The 23,895-nt window shown below is 36.4% G+C and overlaps 5 protein-coding genes across 9 annotated transcripts; 2 read left to right on the top strand and 3 right to left on the bottom strand.

Annotated features, from left to right (window-relative positions):
• The first annotated feature begins 407 nt into the window (after positions 1–407).
• LOC110794954 (histone-lysine N-methyltransferase, H3 lysine-9 specific SUVH5-like) lies at positions 408–1,482 on the top strand. The gene has a single exon (XM_021999931.2). It carries the CDS (start codon positions 787–789, stop codon positions 1,456–1,458), a length of 672 nt encoding a protein of 223 aa, XP_021855623.2. The 5' UTR covers positions 408–786; the 3' UTR covers positions 1,459–1,482.
• A 2,635-nt stretch (positions 1,483–4,117) lies between these two features.
• On the top strand, positions 4,118–10,395 carry LOC130464009 (histone-lysine N-methyltransferase, H3 lysine-9 specific SUVH6-like). Of its 5 annotated transcripts, XM_056833325.1 has the most exons (8): positions 4,118–5,818; positions 6,748–6,853; positions 6,968–7,024; positions 7,877–8,071; positions 8,211–8,353; positions 9,405–9,525; positions 9,743–9,818; positions 10,258–10,395. In XM_056833325.1, the coding sequence occupies exon 1, from the start codon at positions 4,675–4,677 to the stop codon at positions 5,815–5,817; it is 1,143 nt and encodes a 380-aa protein (XP_056689303.1). In that variant the 5' UTR covers positions 4,118–4,674; the 3' UTR covers position 5,818; positions 6,748–6,853; positions 6,968–7,024; positions 7,877–8,071; positions 8,211–8,353; positions 9,405–9,525; positions 9,743–9,818; positions 10,258–10,395. The 5 variants fall into 5 exon arrangements, with proteins under 5 accessions (XP_056689303.1, XP_056689305.1, XP_056689304.1 ...); XM_056833327.1 differs by lacking the exon at positions 6,968–7,024; XM_056833326.1 differs by lacking the exon at positions 8,211–8,353.
• LOC110794963 (protein STRICTOSIDINE SYNTHASE-LIKE 10-like) lies at positions 9,990–11,593 on the bottom strand. The gene has a single exon (XM_021999940.2). The coding sequence runs from the start codon at positions 11,132–11,134 to the stop codon at positions 10,118–10,120; it is 1,017 nt and encodes a 338-aa protein (XP_021855632.2). The 5' UTR covers positions 11,135–11,593; the 3' UTR covers positions 9,990–10,117.
• Positions 11,594–15,446: 3,853 nt separating this feature from the next.
• Positions 15,447–16,907, bottom strand: LOC110794972 (F-box/FBD/LRR-repeat protein At2g26030-like). The gene has a single exon (XM_021999950.2). It carries the CDS (start codon positions 16,905–16,907, stop codon positions 15,447–15,449), a length of 1,461 nt encoding a protein of 486 aa, XP_021855642.2.
• A 4,211-nt stretch (positions 16,908–21,118) lies between these two features.
• Positions 21,119–22,610, bottom strand: LOC110795365 (2-hydroxyisoflavanone dehydratase-like). Its single transcript, XM_022000374.2, has one exon. The coding sequence runs from the start codon at positions 22,173–22,175 to the stop codon at positions 21,183–21,185; it is 993 nt and encodes a 330-aa protein (XP_021856066.1). The 5' UTR covers positions 22,176–22,610; the 3' UTR covers positions 21,119–21,182.
• Positions 22,611–23,895: the final 1,285 nt, after the last annotated feature.

The following is a 23,895-nucleotide window of genomic DNA, read 5'->3' as shown; positions in this document are numbered from 1 at the left end:
GGGGTTGGGGGAGAGTAGGGGTTTAATTTTTAATTATTTTTTGTATGGAGTAGGGGGGTAAGTAGGTTAGTAGGGGTGGAGTGAGAAATAATATAATATTGTTAAAATATTTCCATTTTTAGAAATAGATCAAGTATTAAGGGACAACCCGATAAGAAAAACAGGTCAAGTATTTCGGGACGGAGGGAGTATCGTTGTCATACCATGTTTTTGTATGACAAATACTCCGTATCATGTTTCAAATGTTAAGTCCTTAATTCTTATAGTCAGAATCATTTTCTTTCTTTTTTTAGAATCCACCTTTTCAAGTTTAGCACATCACGGCAACACCTGAAAATGGTAAAAGTCAGTCTTCCTCACACTTTCTCAATGACATTTATTCTTTTATTCCGTCTCTTTCTAGCTCACTCCATTAATTTCCACACTGAAAACACGAAGCTTCGCCGAAGCAAGCCTTCTCCTCAAACTCCTATATTATTTAATTAATCGAAAACCTAACCTAAACCATACTAGCTATACTCACCCGTCTCGAGCGGTTTTTGTTCAAGATATGTCCAGTACACTAGGGATTTTCCTCCGAGGTGCGGCTCGAACGTGTTAGGATCCGCCGCCGCACAACCTAAAGGGGTGGTTGGAAAGAGTAACGCCGCCGCCGCCGTCTGGTGGCGGAAGGTCGGCGCCGCAAAAGGTAAGCTAGGGAGTGGCGGCGAATGTGATCGGATAATTGTGAAAAAGAACAAGGGTGGCACTAACAATGGTGGAGGTGATAGAGCTGAGATTCAAGAAATGTTGAAATTATTTAGGGAAAGGTTTGATAAAATTACTGAAACAAGAGATGAGAGTGAAAGAGGAAGGGTTGATATAAAGGCGATGAACGAGTTGACAAAAGAAGGGAAAATAATCAAACGGTGTTCATCGATAATTGGACCCGTACCCGGTGTTGAAGTCGGGGACAGGTTCCGTTACCGGGTCGAACTCGTCATCGTTGGTTTACACAAGCATAACGAACGTGGGATCGACACGACAACCGACTCATCCGGGCTTAAAAAGGTTGCCACGTGTGTTGTGGCGAATTCGGATCATTTTGACAAGATTAATGACCCGAATATCTTGACGTACATTGGTGAGGGCGGGAAACCACGAGGGAAAACGGTGGGGAACCCGAATCCGAAATTGGATTCGAAGCCGAGTGATCAAGAGCTCAAGGGTGGGAATCTTGCGTTGTTGGAGAGTAAGATGTCGAGTAGTCCAGTTAGGGTTGTTAAAGGGTTTAAAGTTAATCGGATGTGTCCTCGTCGTGGACGTACGGTTGAAAGGACTGAGTATATATATGATGGGTTGTATGAGGTGAAAAGTTGTGAGAAGAAGCAAGGGTTGATGAAGAACTGGATCTTTGAGTTTGAGTTGTTTAGGTGCCCTGGACAACCTGATATTTGTCTGAAAGGTTGTAAGAGATAATTAATGAAGTTTCATGTTAATTAATGTTGTTTAAGATGGTGTTAATTTGGTCATATATGACTAACATTTACGTAGTAAGTGTTATAGTAAATGTAGTAGCAATATGCTTCTGAATGTTAACTAGTTTAGTTGGTAAAGTCTTGTGAACTCTCAAAGAATAGAGGTCTATAAAAAAGGATCGATACACTTGCTTTAGATCAAATCATGTCTAAATCATTAGTCGTTTCGCCCTCGTAAGTTGACACTCTCGGCACCCAAAAAATAATGAAATTATATGACTTTTTATGTAGTAGGCTAGTAGCTATGAGCCTATGATCTTTACTAAGTGATGAATTGACATGAACAACTATGTATTGTTATTATTTTCTTTTACGAGATTAGATCCCAATTTGTGTTGTGTATTATTCCATGAGACTTTAGCCGACTAAATAGTTTGTATCCACCTTAAAATGAATATTCCCTGACTATTACTTCCTCCTTCCATTTTTATTATTTACGTATTCTATTTTTGGTGTCTCATTTTAATTTTTACATTTGGAATATTTCTTTTGTAACATATAAATGCTCATAATATTCTATCAAAAATCGCGTCAAATATATTTTAACCAATCAAATTCATTAGATTTGATCTGTCACACTTTCTCATTATGACATTAAATGTCTCTCACTTTCCCAATGCCAGAGTGTAAATAAAAGTGAAAGCATTGTTTAATTAGAAAATTATAAAAAATCTTTGATCACATTAATTATTTGTTTGATCGTGTATATTATACCAAACGCAAAGAATAAAAAGGGACAGGAAAGTAATATAATTGAATGTTTACTTTAGACAATTTGGCCTATTATACGTTGGTTTATCTACCAATCTAATAAATTAATTTTCTCCCTCCTCACAAGTCACTAGCTGCAAAAAAAAAAAACTAGGCATAATAAGTGATAATTTATTTCTAAATTCATGCATACTTGCATTGTTTTGGTAGCTTGCATGTGAGCTACCGAGCAGAGCTATTGCCTATTGGAGGCTGGGAGCTATGTTGGTTGCAACAATTTTACTTTCACGTTTTACCATGTACTACGTATAACCTAGGTTGCACCAAAATGGATATGGACACGGACACGGACACAATACGAGTACGGGGATACGCCATCTTAGAAATGACGGACACGGGGACACGAGAAATAATAATATTAAAATAATATATTATATCAAAGAAAATTAAAATCATTAATAAAATAATGCAAAAAGTAACTAAATTTATTAACAAATAAGAAAATTGAACTATACTACATAAAATGACATGATAATCATCTCCTCTCACATCCCTCATTTTTGTTCTTCCTTTGTAATAACTTTCACTCATCCTAGAAAGTAGACGGAGATTGTTGTGAATGAACACCAAACCTTCATGAACATAAGACCAGATTCACATGATGGATGGAGTAACCCACAAAGGAGACCGTAACTAATGTCATGGTGGCTTGTGAATCCAATCTATATTTATGAAGGTTGTTGATTACTCAGGAGACCTTCGAACGAATTATAAAAAAGAGATAGCAATCTGAAATATTAATTTATATTGAAATATGTATTCAAGACGTGTCCAAGACGTATCCGGTCGTGTGTCTCGTGTCCTAATTTTTCAAAAAAAAATCGGACACGTGATTTCGCGTGTCCGACACATATTTCCGCGTGTCGGTGTCCAATACGTGTCGGACACGGGACACGGCAGCCCAATGACGTGTCCCTGCTTCCCAGCGTATAACTTGAATAATTAATTTGTTAAACTAGTACTTGTAAAACCTATATTAAGTCGATATGATACATTTTTTTTCTATGTAAAGATTATCAAAGATAACAAAACAAAGTATGGAATATTGTAAAAAATAAAGTATTACGACTTACAAGTAAAAAAAAATGGAGTAGTATAACTTCGTTTCTACTCCATGTTTAAAGTTTGTTTTCATAATAATGGCTCTTGAAATGACTTTGTATACTCTTTTTCCAATTTATGTGGTCTCCTTAACTTGTGTTGTTGTGCTGATTGACATGTAACGCGTGATTATTTCTTAAAGAGTAAATAAATAACCGAGATACTTAATGAATTATCTACCGTGTTTGAACGTTCAAAAGATGATGGGGTAATTACTATATGAATTTTACTAGTTGAGCTTGTGTAAAAATAGAAAGTAAAATTCCTTGAGATACTTTAATAAAGTTGCATTCACATCAAAACATCAATGCATGGTAGCTTCTTTTTCCCAATAAAAGAAAAATAACTACTATTGAATTTACTTTTAATTGTGATATTGGTCTTGAGTATAGAAGAATCGGAATAAGGCCATGTTTTTTTGGATTTTATTGCAGCTTCATTAAGTTCAGTTTAGTTCAACTTCATTCAATTCAGTTCAGCTCAATTCAGTTCAGTCCAGCCAAACAAAATTCAGAAGAACAAAGCTTAAGGATGAAAATTTTAGATGGGGATGGAGGTAAATATTGAATAATTTGTGATGGCTAATTAAATTCGCCAAAACGGCAAAACTTCACATTTTTTACATTTTAATTTTAATGAAAGAAGGTTAGAAGGGGCTTGTAAGTTGTACGGATCACTAAAAGACAAAATGGAAATTAAATTTAGTATGCGCTACGCCACTACGTCTCTTACAGTCCTACTACTCTCCTTTATTTGTTCTGTCAAACGCCCAGTTTCCCTTCCTGGTTTCCTGCACTGAAAAATCTTGTCAATGGAGCTTACTTTTACACCTTTCTCCACAACTCCATTCACAATTTCTGCAAAATATTTAAACTTCCATTACTAACTTCACAAATTTTGAAAACCCCAAAACCCAAAAATTCCAGGATTTTTTTTAACAGAGTTTGTAACCCTCACATTTCCACTTAATCGGGAAATTCTGGGGTTAATCGTTCTTTTTATCCCAAATTCTGTCACTTTATACTTCAAATTTCTCATAGTTTTGCCTTCATTTCACTTGAATTACACCCATTTTTCCTCTCACCAGTTTTTTTTGTTCCGAAACCTAACAATGGAAGTTGACAATGCTCACATTTCCACTTAATCAGAAAATTCTGGGGTAAATCGTTCGTTTCATCCCAAATTCTGTTACTTTACACTTCAAATTTCTCACAGTTTTGCCTTCGTTTCACTTGAATTACACCCATTTTTCCTTTCCCCTGTTTTTTTGTTTCGAAACCTAACAATGGAAGTTGACAACGGAGGTAATAATAAAGTTAGGGTTACGCTTTATCGTGATTTCCCACCTGGGTGTGGATGTGGAAGTTCAAAATTACCCTTTTTTATTCCTGGTAAGAAGTCAGTTCATAATTATACGAGGGAGTTCCCACCTGGGTGTGGCCCCGACGCCCCGAAAACCACCCAATTTGATGGAGATTCCTTCACTTGGAGGCGCGGTGTTGGTGCTGTGAGAAGTAAGCCGTTAACGGGTGATCGAGAAGGTACTAGAACATTCCAGAATTTGGAGGGAAATAGAAAGGGGAAACACCTTGTATTGAGCAGTGAGGGAAGGCCAAAGGAGAGAGAAAATGTGTTTGACTTGAAGAAAGACCAGAAACTCAAGGGGAAAGAGCCTGTATTGGGCAATGAAGGAAGGTCAAAGGAGAGAGAAAGTGTGATTGACTTGAAGAAAGATCAGAAACTTAAGGAGATAAAAACAGTTCCAAAGATGAAGAATTCTGGGGAGGGGGAGAAAGTGGTTGAAATGCTGAGGTTGTTTAGGGAAAGGTGTAATGAAATCTCAAGGAGTGGTAAAGGGGTTAGGAGAGTTGATACAACAGCTTATGGGGAGTTGAAAAATGAAGGGAAAATAAGGAATATGTCAGCATTGAGATTTGGGGATGTTCCTGGTGTAGAAATTGGGGATAAGTTTCATTATAGGATAGAATTGATGATTGTTGGATTGCATAAGCAACCTCAAAGTGGGATTGATAGTATGGAATGGGGTAAGGGTCGAGTAGCAACTAGTATTGTTGCAAATGAGAGGCATTTAGACAAGATGAATAATCTAAATTCCTTGATTTATATTGGTGAAGGAGGAAATCTTAAACGCCATGAAGTTGGGGTTCCTCCTGACCAGGAACTTAAGTCTGGGAATCTTGCATTGTGGACTAGTATGAAGGAGAATAAGCCTGTTAGAGTGATTAGGGGGCTTGTATATAAGAAGAATGTTGGTCAGAATTTGTATGTGTATGATGGTTTGTATGAAGTCAAGGAATGTGAGAAGAAGAAAGGGCCACTAGGGAATATGATCTTCGAGTTTCAGTTGGTTCGGTGTGATGGACAGCCTGCAGTGAATTGGCAAGAGTGTAGGAGGTATCGGTTTTGAGGTGAATGTGTTTTCTTTAACTTGAGTTTCTTCATCTAGAAAGATGTTTGTGCAGTTTCTCTGATTTCTGCTTAGACTTGTATAGTTGTTTGACATGGCCTAGAATGTAAGAGATTTAAATTTAAGTAGTTATCTTGTTAAGTTGTCTCAGTTGTTGAATCAAAGATAATATAGGTTTGTATTGAAGCTAGTAGACTATATAGATACTGAGAATTGTGACTCTTCAAGGTTTATCTAATGTTACAGTGAATGAATCATGATGCTCCCTAATTGTTGATTATACTCTCCATGTTACAGAGAAATGCTTGTGTTTTCTTTAACTTTAGTTTCTTCATCTAGAAAGATGTTTGTGTAGTTCCTCTGATTTCTTGTTAAGTTGTCACAATTGATGAATCAAAGATAGTTTATCTGAGACTATATAGGTCTGTATTGAAGCTAGTATACTATATGAGACTGCAAAAAATGTAACTCTTCAAGGTTTATCTAATGTTACAGTGAATGAATCATGATGCTCCCCAATTGTTGATTATACTCTTCATGTTACAGAGAAATGCTTGTGTTTTCTTTAACTTGAGTTTCTTCATCTAGAAAGATGTTTGTGTAGTTCCTCTGATTTCTTGTTAAGTTGTCACAGTTGATGAATCAAAGATAGTTTATCTGAGACTATATAGGTCTGTATTGAAGCTAGTATACTATATGAGACTGCAAAAAATGTGACTCTTCAAGGTTTATCTAATGTTACAGTGAATAAATCATGATGCTTTCTAATTGTTGATTATACTCTTCATCTCCAAGGTCTTCTGTTTTTAAGTTCAAAAGCTTTGAATTTTTGTTAGTACCAGATTGCTTTCCATTATATATTTGGCTGGGAGGGTAAGGGAAAGGGTGGGAACAATAAATGGCTTTGCAAAATGGCTGTTGTTTGAATAGGTTTGCAGGTAATGAAGCTACTTAGAAGCATTGGACCAAATACAAGCTATGTGCATTAGTTAGGATCATATCGGCCATCATCTTTTTATACCGCTGCAGATGGAAGGTAAAATTCCCATTTTCTTTGATGAGGCATAATGAGAATGATGTAAAGCATGTACTTTAGGCTCATTCAATTGTCTGATTTGTCTCAGAATTTGTTTGCTCAATGTTAATGTAGGAACTAAACATTGGTGGAGTGTGGTTGCATGACTTGCATCTGTTCTTGATGAGGCATGTGAGTAGAGCTGAAGTAGCAAAAAATATAGCCTTTTGTTGATCTTCATATGTGCTGTTCAATTTGTCTAAATGTTGATGCAGAAAAACTAAACCATTTTATATTATTCAACTATCAGCCTTTTCATTCCTTTCTATTAGGAAGGTTTATGTAGAGATTAGTAGTGCTTTCTTAAATAAAATCCATTATACGTAGTATATATATATCTTTATCGGGACCTCTTCATAGATTAATTGTATTTTTTTATATAGATTCCTTGAAAAATTGTTACACTTAACTAAGAAATTTTGGGGCCTAGGCCCTAATTGTTTGTATGATGTGATCTTGCAGAGAGAAAGAAATGAAATTTCTTGACCAATCTTTTGTGTTATGCAAGAAAATCTTGTACTACACACTTCTATGGAGAAGATAGAATGTTCCTACTTTCTACTATATCTAGAATAAGATAAAAGGATGGTTTAACTGGTGAGTAGCGTGGTGTGAACTGCCCGTTCTGCCAGTATATGTGTAATGATGGATGATTATTAGTTAGTACTTATCTTCTCTTGAATGCTTCCCTTCTGGACCTTGTTAATGTACCCGAACCATCATGAAGATATGCTGAACATGTTGCTTCAGGTTTGACACCTTTCTGTGTTGATGAGTGATGTCTATCTCTGTCTATTAGATCCTTGAGTTGTTTGAGATGCGTATGGTCTTTAACTGTATGAAAGGTGTTTTTTTTTTCCTTTGAATGTTGATGTACAAATCAGATCATCTATTCATCTGTGGAAGTAAAATATTGTTGCTAGATTGTAATGATGTTATATTTCCTGTTTGGTAAGTTTTTTTTTATTGCTTTTACTCTTGTAGGTCCTTTTAGTTGCTGTCAAGTAAGCTTATAAAATTCTTCCTGTGGTATGGGAGGAACTTAGGGGGGGCGTTTGGGAGACTCGGCACCCCTCGAATTCTTTTTCTTCAGTAACATTGTGTTACTCAGCTAGTTTACTTGACCTCCTTTTTCTAGTGGTTCCTTGACTGAGAGACTAGTTGAAGTAGGAATATCAGGTAACCGCTGCTAATTGTGATACTGTTATTGTTAAATCGTAAATTTGTTGTGTGCAAGAGTTAAGACTAGAACCTCAAAGTGATTAATTTTCTTGGTTTCTCTTGATGCATGTGTTGCTTACATGACACATATCCTCAGAAGATACACCTTGCGTAGTTGCATGTATTCTGGTTGATCACCTTGCATAATGCAGCATCTTTTCAAAAATGGAAAATGGGGAGCTTTAGTCTACTTGAACTGGGAGAGATTGCATATTACAGATCCTGTCTAAAGCTTTTTAGGTATTTCTCACTTAATTTCTCATCCAAAACCATTAATGAGATTTGGTTCCAAAGCATGTACTCCTTTGAAACAATCATGTTTAAGATAAAAATTGGAATTTAGAACCGGGATTATGCACAGTTAATGTCAAATAAGGCTTTTTTGACCAGAAAACCATTTCTTGCTGGTGTTGAGAGTGGGCAGCATAGGGAGGAGTGAGAAAACCTGTAATGTTGTTTGGTATGCAAATTGGTTAACCCCAAACTAATGCTGTTAGAGTATGTCTCATTGGAATTAAGGCTTCGATATTGTTGTTGTTGTATGAATGTTTATGATTGCCAATTAATGTTTCATGCATCATTTGGTCTTGATCTGTTAATCTCATCAACACTGGACCCATTGGCCACTGAACTTCTCCCTGCATCGCTGCATAATGGGGGAGGGAGAAGTAGTTCAACCACTAGAAATTGAACCATTGGAATGTATGTGCTGCAGGTTGATGTCTAATGAGTATAAAATTTCTGAAAAGAGTATGTGTTAAGTTCAAATTATTATCGATGTTGCTTGACTGAGTATAGGCCCTTTAACATCAGCGATCTTTCAATTGATCATCCATCTGAGAGTAGTTCTTAGATAATTTTATACTCTCTCCACTCCTTTATACCCGCTGTATATTGTAGCTGTCAATAATCTTAACCAGGTGATGGCTTTGTCGATGATGCTACAGTTTTAGAAGGTGACACTTTTACACACTACTGCCCACATTTTATCTAGGATGTTTTTCTGTTCCAGTTTCATGCAACAGAGCAAACAGAACTGCATTTGAAATCGAGATAACAAATTATGTGAATTTAAATCTGTACTCTGACTAGATTATTTTTCCTGCATTGTGAGTTCTGACTTCATTCATATGTTTGCTACCTATAAATGTCTCTGTTTTTCTAAATTCTCGAACTGTACTACAAAATCTAGCTAGTTATTTGTCTCGTTCCACCCTACAAAACATACACGCCTTTTTTGCTTCTGCTATCTATAATTGTCTGATTTCCTGTTTCTTCCTGTTTGAATCAGATTTTTCCCTGAATCTAACTTCGCACTTGTATTCTGGGAGGCTGATCAGATCATAGGAGGGACAGTGTTGACAAGAATGGAGCATTCTTTGGTGCATTTCATCGACCGAATTCATAGGCAGGTCAAAGTCCTTTCTAAGTTATTAGAATAACATAAAATATATCCTGAATATCGAGATATGTCTGCTATGGAGTTCATAGGAGCTCTAATTTGCCAGTTTATTTAGTCCTTAAAAACGATTCCCGTGCTTTTAGTTTTGTTGTGTGTTAATTTTACTACTCTTACCTAATAGATTTTGTAACCAGTACTGAGTACTGTGTGATTTGTGACAAATGCAGCTGGATGAAGAAACTGATTCTGCAAAACTGCACTCGTACAAACAGACCAAGGACGCGAGCATTACAGAATTTACAGGTACTTTTAACTGCACTCCATTTTATTTCAGCGGTGCTGAACAATACTAAAACCGAACACAAATTAGGTGAACATAAATCTGTACTGTGTAGATCATAGAATACATGGAACTAAACTGTCTCTTTGGTGCATTCAGAGTGAGGAAGTACTACTTCACAAAATCTTACTGAGTGGAAATTCTTAATATCATAGAATTATTCAAAACGAGAAAAGTATTACAATTTTGGAAGTAACATACTACTTAACTTTGGATAAGAAAATTGATACTTAACTTCACCAGAATTCAACTTACAAAAAATTTAACTAGTGTGGATAATGTAACCTTGAATAACCGAACCTATCCACAAATTATTGTTGATTTCTGTAACATCACTAGCATCAACAATAGAACGAGCATCTAATGTTTCTAGAATAACTCCGTCTTCGCTAACTTTGACAGGCTTTGCCGGATTCTGCGATATCCAAAACTCTCCGTTTGAATTCCTGTTAATATTGTCCGGTCGTCCAGCAAGTTGGAGAAACAGTTCAACGGTTCCGGCTTTAGGACCGGTAAGCCAGTACTTCTGAATTCGATAGAATGTTGTTTCCGCAACTAGAACGAAGTCTTTATTCTTGCTCAATGCAACACCGTTTGCAAACGAAAGACCTTTGAGAAGAACAGTTGTGTGTTTCGTCTTCCTGTTATACTTTAGCAGTCTTCCAGTTCGATCATTCCTGTCAATTGATCGAAATTCCCATCGACGAAAACGGGAACTCGAATCGGTGAAGTAAACATCGCCGGTGTCGGAATCAATGTCGAGTGCGTTAAGGAAGTGGAAGGGGATCCCTTCTGCGCGGGTGGAAAGTGAGGTGGCGACACCGCCTTTACGGCCAACCGTGACCAATCCGACACTGGAATCGGCAATGTATAAGTTGCATGTTTTGGTGTCGAATCTTAAACCGAGTGGTCTGCCACAGTTGTCTTCTGCAGGTGAGTCGTTTAGCCCGTCACACGAATCAGACCTGTCCGGATGTGTTACTGCGAAAACAGTCCAACCGAGTGATGAGCCTTGCCACTTTAGTACCCGCCCATCTGAAACTCCGACGTACGGACCATCTCCGTCGCAATCGAACGCGACAGACTCCGGTCCAACGGCGCGGTGTCCGAGGGGAAGACGATGGTATTGTCTTCCGTGTGGCACACGTTGAAAACCAGGAATGTGAAGCCCAGGTACATTGAATCTTGGAATAAAGCGGAATAACTGAGCTTCGGTCTGGATGATGAAATTGTTACTGGTGAGGATAAATAAGGTGAAAAGGATTAAAATCTTGTGCATTGTTACTGGGTTTTAGGGAAAGCTAATTAATGAGATTTGTAGGAGATATGGGACTAATGGGAGGTTTTAATTTCTTCGATGAAAGGAAAGAGAAGAAGTGATGGGATGTGATTTGGAGTTGAAAGAAGGCTGCCATCAATTTATACGAGTAGCTAGCTTCGTGGTAATACTAAATCATGTAGTAATAGGATTTAACTTTTATGTGCCGCCTTACTAAATCCTAATCCAATCATACTTTCCTATTACCTCGGAGTAGTTCGTTGTGTAAAGAAAAAGGAAACTTTTTATTTAGTACGGAGTACGGAGTAGTTTTTAACGATTTTGTTTCAAGTTAGAGTTCTACTCCTATGAGGAACCTATTTCGGCATGCTGTGATGCACATCACAGGGGTATTTCTGTAAATAAATTGAATTTCGATGGTACATGTTTTAATCGTAATGGTACATGTTTTAATCGCAATAATATATGTTTTTATCGTAATGGTACTCCGTTTCACGAAATGGTACTCCGTTTCACGAAATGGTACTTTCTTTTTAATGAATGGTACACAAAATGCCATGTGATGTACATCACATCATGCCGAAATTCCGCTCCCCTTATCTTATTGGGTAAAATATGTCCTATTTAGTACTCCCTTCGTATTTATTTAAATGATACACTTATACGAGCACGGGTATTAAGAATAAGAATTTAATGAAATAAAGTAATAAAACAAGTGAGGTTGTGTAGATATTTTAATAGGTAAAACAAGTAGGGACCGTGTTGTTTTAGGGAGTGGGGAGTAGGGTGTTGTTCTGAAATTATTTGTTTAATATGGTGCCATGGTGGTGAGATATAAGATAGATAGATTATTTAATTAGATGGTTGGATTGATAAGTTACTAAAAATGGGAAGTGTATCTCTTAAATAAATACGGCCGAAAAAAACAAATGTATCTCTTAAATAAATACGGAGGGAATTGCTTAGTTGCCAAGAAAACTAGCTTATATGGGCGGACCGTCTAACTTGAAATTCAACGACCCTCTCTCCTCCTTCTTTCTGTTTCTTTTAGGGGCTTACTATTTACCGCCCATATTACTCAAAAACGACTAATTCATTTACCCATGTACCCTCCTTTATTTACTCCCTCGTTTATCCTATTACCTTCCCACCCCAAATCTAACCACCACATCCGGCCACCAACGCCACCATCACGTCGTCGGCGATAAAATGGCCGAGTCTTCATAAGAGTTCTGTTTTTTTTTTTTTTTTGTCCGGAATTTTTTAAAGAAACTTATGCATTTTTAGCTTGTACCATGGTATATGCTTATGAATTTTAAGCTTGTACCACGGTATAGACTTATGAGTTTTTAGGTTCGACCATGGTATTGACTTATGCAGTTTAAACTTGTACCATGGAAGGAGTTGAAAATTCACAAGTCTGTACCATGGTACAAGCTTAATTATTCATAAGTTTATATTATTTAAGGTTTTGATTTGTTGTTGCATTTGATTTTATGTAATCGGAAAAAAAATAGAGACTTATGCATTTTTAGCTCCTTCCATGGTATGGGCTTATGAATTTTAAGCTCCTTCCATGGTACAAGCTTAAATTGCATAGTCAATACCATGGTCGAAGCTAAAAACTCATAAGTCTGTATCATGGTACAAGCTTAAAATTCATAAGTCTGTACCATAGTACAAGCTAAAAATGTATAAATTTCTAAAAAAAAATTCGGACAAAACAATAAAAAAAAACTCTTGTGAAGAGTGGCCATTTTGTCGCCGACGACGTGGTGATAGCTGGAGGTAGTGGCGGGCGATGGTGGCCGGAGGTGGTGGCTGGCGGTGGTGGGAGAGAATTGAAAAGTAAGATTAAGTAAGGGTACTAATGGAAAATAAGGAAAAATAGTATGGATGTTTTGAGTAATGTGGGCCGGTTTTTAGCGCTCCACTTCTTTTATTGTCTTGTAGTGCGCATATTTGTTTGTAATTATTTATCATCCTTTTTTTATTTATTTATGGTGGGTGGACGGTTATTTGTCTGTAGGTGATTAATGTTGTTTAAAACAGTTTTGGAGGGATTAAGATTGTGTTTGAATATTTTTAGCAGGAGTGTGTAGAATTGTTTCATTTGGGTTTTATAGGCCTCACATAGCTAATGGCTTTCTAATTATAGGATAGGATATGATAGGATAAAATAAAATATATGCGAAGTATTAGATTATTTTAATGTAGATATTGGATAAAATATATACTTAGATTATATTAGATTACATAGGATAAAATATATAATTAGATTATATTAGATTATACTCGCAACGTTTGAATTTTTGCCACTATTCATATAATCTACTTTGACTATTCGTAGTGTTTTTTATATAAGATAAAACATAGTCATGTGAGATCTTGTTAGATTCGTCTCAATGTGTATTTTCAAAATATCAACTTTTTATAATTTTTGCATAAGGAGAATTTAAGATATAAATGATCAAAGTTGTGCATTGGCATGCGTGAAACTAACAAACGTTGCGAGTATTAAAAGACGGAGGAAGTATAGGATAAAATACATATTAGATTATTTTAATGTAGATATAGGCAAAGAAACCGGCTGGCCCCAACGATTTATCACTTCTCTTTGCTAAAGATGACCATGGGTCGGGTCGGGCTTCGGGTTGAGCCCACGAGCCATGGGCCTAATCTGGTCGGGCCCACGACAGGCCCACGTTGTTTCGTGCCATGCCGTACCGGGCCGAAAAGTTAAAAAGGGCCCAAGCCCACGGGCTTCCGTGTCGTGCCGGCCTGACCCGTCGTGCCTAAGGCTAATTTTACTAAATTTAGCGTACTTTATCGTGTCGGGTCGAGTCATGCCGTGCCTAAAAACACGGGAATTAAGGAAAATGATAACATAGATAATAAAACAATAATTATTTGTACTTTCGAGGTAAAGTACATGTTAGAGATTAAAGGTGTGTACATAATAAATGGGCCTCAAAAAGACAAAAATCAAACACATGGGTTCAACAAAAGTTAGAAAGTACAATTTTTAAAGTAAAAATTCTGATTGTTTTAAGACAATATTGGAATTACAATTTGTGCATGAAGGTATTATGGGTAAAAATTAATGATTTAAAATAGAAATAGACACATCATTTAGGGTCACCGTTTTAAAAAAACAGGCACTAAATTTTGGGACGGATAGAGTATTACTACTAAGCAACATCACAAGTGTATTTAATAAACATTCCACTAACAAAAGTTGCACAAAACAACCACTCTAAAGTCTAAGCCAAGACAAATTCACAATAAAATCATGACACTCAAGAATGAAGTGATAAGCTAGCTGTTAGCTGTCGGCTGTCTAGTCGTCTTCCTGTCCAACGCCAGGCCACAGTAAGTCGGGGTTTATCCAATAAGTTCGAGAAGTAGCTTTGTATTCATCAATTGATAAATAAATATAAGAACCATCAAACACAATTCACAATTGACCACATAAAAAAAGATTTGTTAAATAACGGGAAATTCTCTTTGGTAACATTATACTTTTGCAAATTCTTTCTGAAATAATATTAGTAATAATTTCTCATTTGTAACATTATTTCACTAATTTTGACCAAAATAAATTAATTAGATCGAGTTAATCATGGTTAACGCATTAACTTCTCTCCATAAATTCTAGGTTATTAATTAATGTATGTATTTAGGTTATTAATCAATAGTACTTTATTTAGGTTAAATTAATGTAAGTATTTAGGTAATTATAGTGATTGAGCATCATGCAGTTCATCTGATTGTACCAACTTTTGAGCAAAGGATGAGACTTGTTCTCTTCATCTTATTTTCATTGTGTATTAGATGAGATCAGACCAAACCAAAATAAAAATAAAAATAAAAAACACTCACATAAACAATTAGACCAGACCAGATAAAAAGAGTAATGATTCATAGAATGAAATACATCTCGTCATCTCAAACAATAATATGCATTGATCAAACCGATGGATAAACAAAAAGGATTGAATACTAGGTTTTTGATCCAGGATTAACTCAAGTTTAACTAACTAATAAGTAAACATTAGTGCTAATAAGTATACTAGGGATATGATTGAAGGTCTGGTGTATGATACATCACAATCCGCGTGAAGGATCAAGGTGTTGCTAAGAGGAAGTATTTTTCGGATATCAGATATGTGCTTACAAATGCATATCACTGCAAAAAAACAAAATAGGAAAAAGGACAAAAAAGAAATTGAATGGTACTTTTTTAAACAAAAATAGTACTTTTTTTTTACGTGAATGGTACTTCCTTTTTTATCTTTTAGTTGTTTGTCTTTTAGCTGATATGTGTGTTGCCCCCACATATATCTGACATCTGAAAAAACGACCTCATTTTGCTAGGCATCTTCCCAAATAAGCTTGAAAATTCAATTTCACACATCGGCGAACTTCTTTTGTATGCGGATAGTTCTTTCCAAAACTCCGATTTTTGGAAACCCGAATTATTCGAGTAGAATTGGGTAAAGATCAAGCGCTCCAAAACTTGGGCACTAATCAGAAAATACCTTAACAAGAAACTCCAGTTATCGTAATAATAAAGCGAAAACGCCTCGATCTCAATCATCTTGATACGAGTCATCAGACACAAAGGAACAAAATCATAACCATTTATGGGGATGAGATGATTGGGGTAAAAATTGTTGGAAACCCTCAATACAAGAACCTCCATACTCGGGCATGAATTGAGCAACCTCAATAACACCATATACATAAGGAAATAAGACATTTCCAGTCGAAGATAGGTCAGATTTGCCAACAACACGGCGGCCGTAATCATAACATAATCATCTCTAATACAAAGTGTGAGGGAACTAACATTAGAAATCGATTGAAGAAGTTCCATGAACCAGTTGTTTCCATAACCATCATCAAAACTTATAAATGCTTCACGTATGGAATTCGGTTTATTTACAAATACAAACTTGGAAAGAATTAAAACTTCAGACCTTAAATATTCCAATCTAGGGGTATCGACAACAACACTTGCCATTTCATACACAAGTACACTTAAATTCAACCGCACCAAATTTCTACTGGTGATTGATAAGTTAATTGCTGGTTCATCGACTACATATATTCCCTTGGTTAAAACAACTACCATTGATAAAACTTCGAGGGATGGGCAAGACTCGATTAGTTTTCCCCAACCTTGACATTCATCATGCGAAACACGAATACTCAACTTCTTCAAATTCGGGAGAGTAATTATAACTTTGGATGTAATTATATCATCACTGATTCCATAACAACGGCGAGGTATGTCGGAATCCAGTTCAAGCACTACCAACGAAGGGGTTTGGAAAACACACCAAGGGGTTGGGAAAACACTCCAAGGGGATGAAAATTTGTAATCGGATTTAGAATCTAGGATTTTGAGACTGATTTCTTCGACGTTTCGGTCACAAATTCGACAAAACCATGAATCCATAACGCCAGAAAAAAATATATGTTTAACATTCTGGTCGTAAACTCGGAGACTGAAAGTTCGAATCAACGGTGAAATGAATTTCTCGATGACTTGGTTGATGGCGGAGCAAGCATCGAGGCGGTGGAGGAATTGTCTAGTATCGATGTCGACGGAAGTAATATGGGCCCATAAACCCCGCCATTGAGGCGATAAAAGGGCGGTGGCTATGGCGGCATTGGAGGGAAGGAGAGAGATGATTTCGATGAGGAGGGCATCAGGGAGAGAGCTTAGTCTATCTTCTCCTTCTTTTGTCGACGGTATTTCAGTCATTGGATTGGAGAGGTTTGAAGTTACGGCTATGGGGTTCTGTCAATTGCTAGGTCTTTTTAGGTTTTGTTTAAATTTCCTGACTTATGAAAATACCTACACAATTGAAGGATGTGTGTTGGTATGATTTGAAGTTTAGAGAATAGAAAAGGCTTCTTATATAGTGGTAATTATTACGAAACCAATGTAATGATAGGATTTGCATTATAACGAACTGTACGTCTTCGCCGCCTTGCTAATCAAGTAATCAATCATGCTTTCCTAATTCCTATATTTCTTTGTGTTAGTAATGATGCTTAGCTGCCAAGAAACCTGTCGGACTGTCTAACTAACTCAACCTAAAAAGATCTAGCAATAGATACAACCCCATAGCCGCAATATCCTGACTTATGTTTAAATTATTTATTATTTTATTATTTTATTATTTATTATTTATTATTTATTATTTATTATTTATTATTTATTATTTATTATTTATTATTTATTATTTATTATTTATTATTTATTATTTATTATTTATTATTTATTATTTATTATTTATTATTTATTATTTATTATTTATTATTTATTATTTATTTCAGTTCAGTTCAATTCAGTTTAACTCCATTCAGTTTAGTTCAGTTCAGTTCAGTTCAGCCAAATAAAGTTCAGAAGAACAGGGCCATAGTGTGTCAATTATTTAAACCTTTATTTGTATTAGCTCTGTCTTTTAATCCTTTACAAGATAATTAAGTTTTATATTAAGTTTATGTACATAGTATTTGGCTTTTAGTACTCAGTTCTAATTGATGCAACTATATGTGGGCGAAAAAAAATGCTTATTTGATGGACTATGGGTCTATAAGTTTTAAAATAGATATCAAATTTTAATGAATACAAAATTAACTGATACTTTTATATATGCTCAAAATAAACCTTTATTTTACAACAAAAGAAGAATCTCTTTATGCGTATTAATTATCTTGTAATTAAGTAAGTATTTATTTTATTGAAATATTTCAAGAGATCGACTAGAGCATAATTTTGAAATCCTAGGATCCTGCAAAGGAGATATACTAACTTTTTGTTGATTTGAATTCAAGAATGTAATGGATTTAACAAAAAAAATTATGATATTATTTCAGTTAAAGACATATCATTTGGGAAGGGGCCCTGATCCCTTTTTTCGCCTAGGGCCCTCAAAATGTCAAGACCGGGGCTGATTTTAAACATATAACATAGTTTAAATTAGGATGGTGGGTCAAGTGGGTTGGGTTCATGTGTTAGGCTCTTGTATTGGGTGGGTTACGTTTCATGAGTTGGGTTAATTGGGTGAGTCGAAATGGGTTGTGTTGGAAAAACTAAACCAACGGATTTTGTCTTTTTTTTTTTTGATATTCAGGAAAAGTACAAGAAAAAACAAAAACAAAAAACAAAACCAAAACCAAACTAGTCAGGCTCTCTAGCAAAAGTAGCCCGAGAAAATCCCTCTTGAACTGCATTCCTTGCACAATCATGCGCCTCCTGCACCTATTCTCGATTAACCTTATAGATAACACACCTACAGAAAAACTTACCCAGTTGTCGTATCCTGTCAATCGTCCACTGCTGATGAATATCATGTGTTTGATGCTTTTCTAAAGACGAGACCAGAATAGAAGAGTCTGTTAAAATTAAGACTGAGTCAATCGAGCAAGAGATAGCCCATTGCATTCCATTTAGACACGATGTAGTTTCGGCTTGAGCCGCAGAATGTGACATGCCCCAGGCACAAAATCCAGTGTGAGCTATTGTATACCCTGTAGCTGATGCTAGATACCATCTTGTTCCAGTACGATGATTAGCTTTATTCCAAGCTGCATCCACCTGTAAATGAAAAGGGGTATGATCATCTGCATGTCTCCCTATTTCAACCTTCCAAAACCCTGGCGGATGAACAAGGGTTACTTCAGTAAGACCGAAATGCAAACCTTGTCGTTGTCTAAATTTGAGAAGGGTTCCCAGCTGTTGCAGACCATCCTGAATATGGGTGATCACAATGCCAATACTTCCTCTCTGATTTCGGAACACTCTATTATTCCGAGTAATCCAAAGAGCCCATAAAGTGCAAATAAAGTAGGACAATCTTTGACCATTCTTCCCATCTGAGCTGATAAACAACCTGATATAATAGAGAATCCATTCCTGAAAAGAAAGTTTCTCATCATAATTAGAGTGAATACTTAAATATCCACTCATCCAAACATGTTGCGCTAACGGACACAAACGAAACACATGTTGCACATCTTCCTCATGTAAACCACAATGTGCGCATATAACCTCAGTACATATTCCACGATCCCGGTGATTAGTGCAAACTGCTAGTCCACCTAACAAACACTTCCAAAGGAAAAGTTTCCATTTTTCTGGGATTAAAAGCCCCCACAAGATTCTAAAGAAATTCGTTGCGGATTGAGGGGTATCCCGAGATAGATTTTGTTCATGCGAATCACACGTGAAAGCATAACCTGACTTCACATTGTACCTACCTGACTTATGTTTTTGCCAGAAAAGATAATCTTCCTTCCCACTAACTGGCAATTCTGTAGACAAGATATTCCTTGCATCATCCCATTGAAAATTTTCTCTCACCATTGCAGCATTCGATTGAACATGACTTTTATGCAAAAAATCACAAACTTTCCAGCGTCGCGCATTACTGAGGCTTACTGTGGAAGAGAAAATAGGTACACGACCCTCAACCCATTTATCTCCTCCTGCTAGTACTCTATTTCCCGAGCCAATTTTCCAAGCACAACCTTGCAACAAAAAAAATCCAGCCTTAATTCCTTATACCCCGAAACCCCCAAGAAACACGACCAGTAATACGAGTTTGAGCAGCTGATATTAACGAAGAGAAACCCTTGGCTTGATAAACTTTTGAAAGCAGAAGTTGGGGATGAGTATGAAGACGCCAAGCCTGTTTCATTAACAACGCAGAATTGAACATAGAGACTTTCCTAATACCTAACCCTCCCATCCCTTTTGGTAAATGGAGAATTTCACGTCGAATACAGTGCATTCCCCTTGCTCCTTATCCCAAAAGAAAGCAACTATCATCGAATCTATCTTATTTGCAATACCTAAAGGGATTTCCAAGCAATTGAGGATATGAGATATCACAGAGATGACAATTGAATTGATTAAAATCAGCTTCTGCGGTTGGGAGAGCTTGATCACATTTCAAGAAATCAGGAGATTAGCAACCTTGTCAATTAGAAAATTAAAATGTAAAGACTTTTTCCCCACAATGTCAATCGGAACTCCCAAATGTGGTTGGAACTGGGGTACTTGCTGCATTTGTAAAGTAGACTTGAAAAGTTGTTGGTCTCAGGAGACGTGTTAGGGATAACTTTGATAAAGGATTTTTGTAGATTTAGTCAATGGTTATAAGTGAGTCTGAATCATTTTGACCATTATCTTAGGGTGGTCTGTGTCAGATCCGACCCACTAACCATCTCTACTGTACACTAGATAGGGAAACCCCCCGTGCAACTAGATTACTAGCTAAATGTTTGTTTCATTCATCACTCCGTACTTTTTTATGACAAAAGGATGCTTTTTGGGGAATTACCTAATAGAAACCCTTTTTTCATAAGGTGATTGTTGGAGGTGGGTCCATTGTAAAGAAGTGTTTTATTTAAAAAAAGAATTCTTTTAAAAAAACCACTTTTATTGATTTATTGGAGGGCGTCAAAATCGCAGCCAGGCATGTATTATGAAATACATGCCATGGGCTTGTTTGTAATTTCCCAGCCATTTTGAAATTGTTACAATACAACAAAATTTTAATTTAGTACCAATTTTGTAATATGAATACCATTTTAAAATATTTAGCACCATTTTTGTGATATTAATACCACTTTATAAAATTTAGTACAAAACGAGTACCATTTAAGGAAAATGAATTTCATTTAAAAAAAGTTTTGTACCATTTTTGTAATACCAATACCATTTTTGTAATACCAATACCAACTCAGCAATGCCAAATCAGCACCCCGTTTTACAAATTTACAATTCCGTTATACATTTCCCCCCAAAAATATTTAACATTTACATTTACCTTTTTATTTGGGGTTGGCATGTTTTTGCAAATACATGCCAGGCATGTATTTGGACTTCCTCGATTTATTGCAAAGTTGTTACAATACAACAAAATTTTAATTTAACAATGATCCAACATCAACAAATTCATCTGAAAAAAAGAAGCAAGAAATTCAACTCCATTACCAAATAAAGTAATCCAATTAGAAGTCCTGATCAGTTGTGGAAGAAAGAAGCCAAACGCTGGATCAAAACCTTAGAATTATCACAAGTAGGATTGAATACTTGAAATGAATGACCTTCTCCTTTTACTTCAAACAATTCCACACTCCCACCAAATCCACTTCCTTTCAACCCATCATAATACAAAACACTCCAATCCACAATATCATCGTTTTCCCCTGTAACAATCAACACCTTCTTACACCCTAACCCTTTCAAACTCGGACCATCAACCACCGGGTTAATCGTCGGGTGGCCGGGTCCAGCTCCCGGGTAAGCGAGATCCCAGGTTAGAAATGCAACCTCTTTGTTAAATCCAAAGTCGTGTTCGGGCTTTCGGGTCCCTACTCTCTTCGGGCCTAGGAAGAAGGAGTGACAGAGAAATACTCCATTGATTTTTACTGGTAATTCTTGATTACTGTTTCCTGCTTTCATGGCTAAGTTGTGAGCTATGTTGGCTCCGGCGCTGTCACCTCCTGCGAAGACGGCGTCGAGGTTGCCGTGGTTGGTTATCCAAGGATCGTTTAGGGTGGAGAGAGAGTTGAGTGCGGTCCACGCGTCGTCGTAGGCGGCGGGGAGGGGGTGTTCGGGAGCGAGGCGGTACTCGACGTTGACGATTACTACTTTTGCTTGGGAAGCTAAGTGGTTCATGTAGCGGTGTTCGGTGGAGGAGAAAGCGGATTTAAGGCAGAAGCCGCCGCCGTGGAAGTAGATTACGATCGGGAGTTTTTGTTGGGTGGTGGTTGTTGGGTTAGGAAGGTAGAGTCTGGCGGTTAGGCCGGTGGTGGGTGAAAGGACTACGTCTTTAGAGGAGACACCGGTTTCGGGGTCTTCTACGGTGGCAGGCACCGTAGGTGGGCCCCAGAGACGCTCAACCGAGTTGTCGGTGTAGACTCGGATGACGTGAGGGATCTCGGTTTTGATCTCTTTGGTGGCGGTGGCGGTGGCGGCGGCGGTGGTGGTGATGGCGATGGTGGTGGAAGTCATTTTTGGTTGAGTGATTAGGAAAATGGTAAGATGAGAATTGTTTGTTGGTGGTGGAAGTGGAAATAAGATTTATGGTTCTAAAAATTTGGGGTGTTTTTCTGGGTTTGTAAATATTGATGTCTCCCTCGTTATTCAATTCACTGCTTATGGATGGTACGCCAAGTTTGACTTTGATTGAATGGCATATTGACGTATTGTGACTTTTGTGAGGTTGAAAGCTCGAGGGAAGACCTTCTAGAATGCTTCGTACGGAACTACGAACTACAGTGTACTCCCTCCGTCCTTAAAAGTTAAAAAAATTGTCTTAAATATTTTTGTTCATTTTATTAAGAATCGAGAATACTCAAAAAAAATTGAGTAAATAGATTTGTCATTTAGTTAAATCAAATAATAGTGCATGAGGAGATACATGTGAGGACCATAAATCACACTCCATCTGTTCTTTTTTAGTTACAACGTTTGCAATTTTGTTAAGTTCTTAGTAGTTGCACAACCTTTCAATTATTGGAAACTTTTGCTTTCAATTTTACCAAATACCCTCACTTATTTTCGTTAACCTACCCACTTCCACTACTCGTACCACTCACTTTTTTTAGTTAGGGGGACAAATTATGTAAATTTAATTGTATCCATTTACAACGGAAAATTCATAATGAACGATAAACGTCGTATCTATTTCAGATTAGATGACATATAAAATAAATCTTTTAAGGAATGGATAATAGATTTTTTTGATGCAGAGGAATGGATAATAGATGATTAGCTTAAGAAAGGACAGGTATAGGAAAGTCCCGCTAAGTTCTTGTTGGGCATGCTAGTCGATCAATTTAGATATGCGGCTATATGGCACAAGTGCACAACCAGTCCATACGACACGAGTCGCACGATACGGGGCTCATAAGCATTTTTTCTTACTACGGTGAATATTTTTAGTTTAAACTAGTTTTTGAGCCCGTTAAAAAAGTACAATTTTTTCTTACTACTGTGAATATTTCAATTATACTTTTTCAAATATTTTTTAGTTTAAACTAGCTTTTGAGTCCGTTAAAAAAGTACAATTGTTATTTTATTGAAAAAGTATATGTGATAGAAGTTAGTGAGGTAATTTTTTAATTGAATGAGAGAGGATGTGGGGACAAAAAAATTTAGTGGGAAGATAGATAATATAATAATGTGAGATCATCTCTAATTTAGAAGTGTAACAAGTAATCCGAGATGGACGAAAAAAAAAGTGTAACAAGTGATTTGGGACGGAAGGAGTAAAAGAAAAGATGATGAGATTTTTTTTTTAATCAAAGTAGAGATGGAATTTATTATAGAAATGGTCCCTAAAGCAAGTGATGAGTAGAAAAGTTACTAAAAATAGAGGTGTGACTCATAACAAAATACGGCCAAAAATAGTAAATGTGACTCCTAATAAAATATGGAGGGAGTAATAGTGTCACACTCTTTCTCTCTCGTTTTCTCTTTCATCTCTCTACCTATTTTATTGTTTTTTATTCAATTATCTCTCTTGAACACGAAAAATTAGTGTTTGATAAACATGCTTTTAATGCATCTATTAACTCTCTTTCAACTACTTTGTACTTCGTATATCACAATATATGTCACTTCATATCTAATGTCATGTGAGTTATCTCATCTACTAATTCATTTTAATCAATTTCTTTATTCTTAGTTTCTCGTTATATGCACAAAATATATAAATCCTATGATTTTC

This window comes from Spinacia oleracea, chromosome 6, assembly GCF_020520425.1.
Source record: "Spinacia oleracea cultivar Varoflay chromosome 6, BTI_SOV_V1, whole genome shotgun sequence".
NCBI classification, from domain to species: domain Eukaryota; kingdom Viridiplantae; phylum Streptophyta; class Magnoliopsida; order Caryophyllales; family Amaranthaceae; genus Spinacia; species Spinacia oleracea.
Note: the sequence above shows the minus strand (reverse complement) of the source record. Positions and strands in the feature narration are given on the sequence as shown.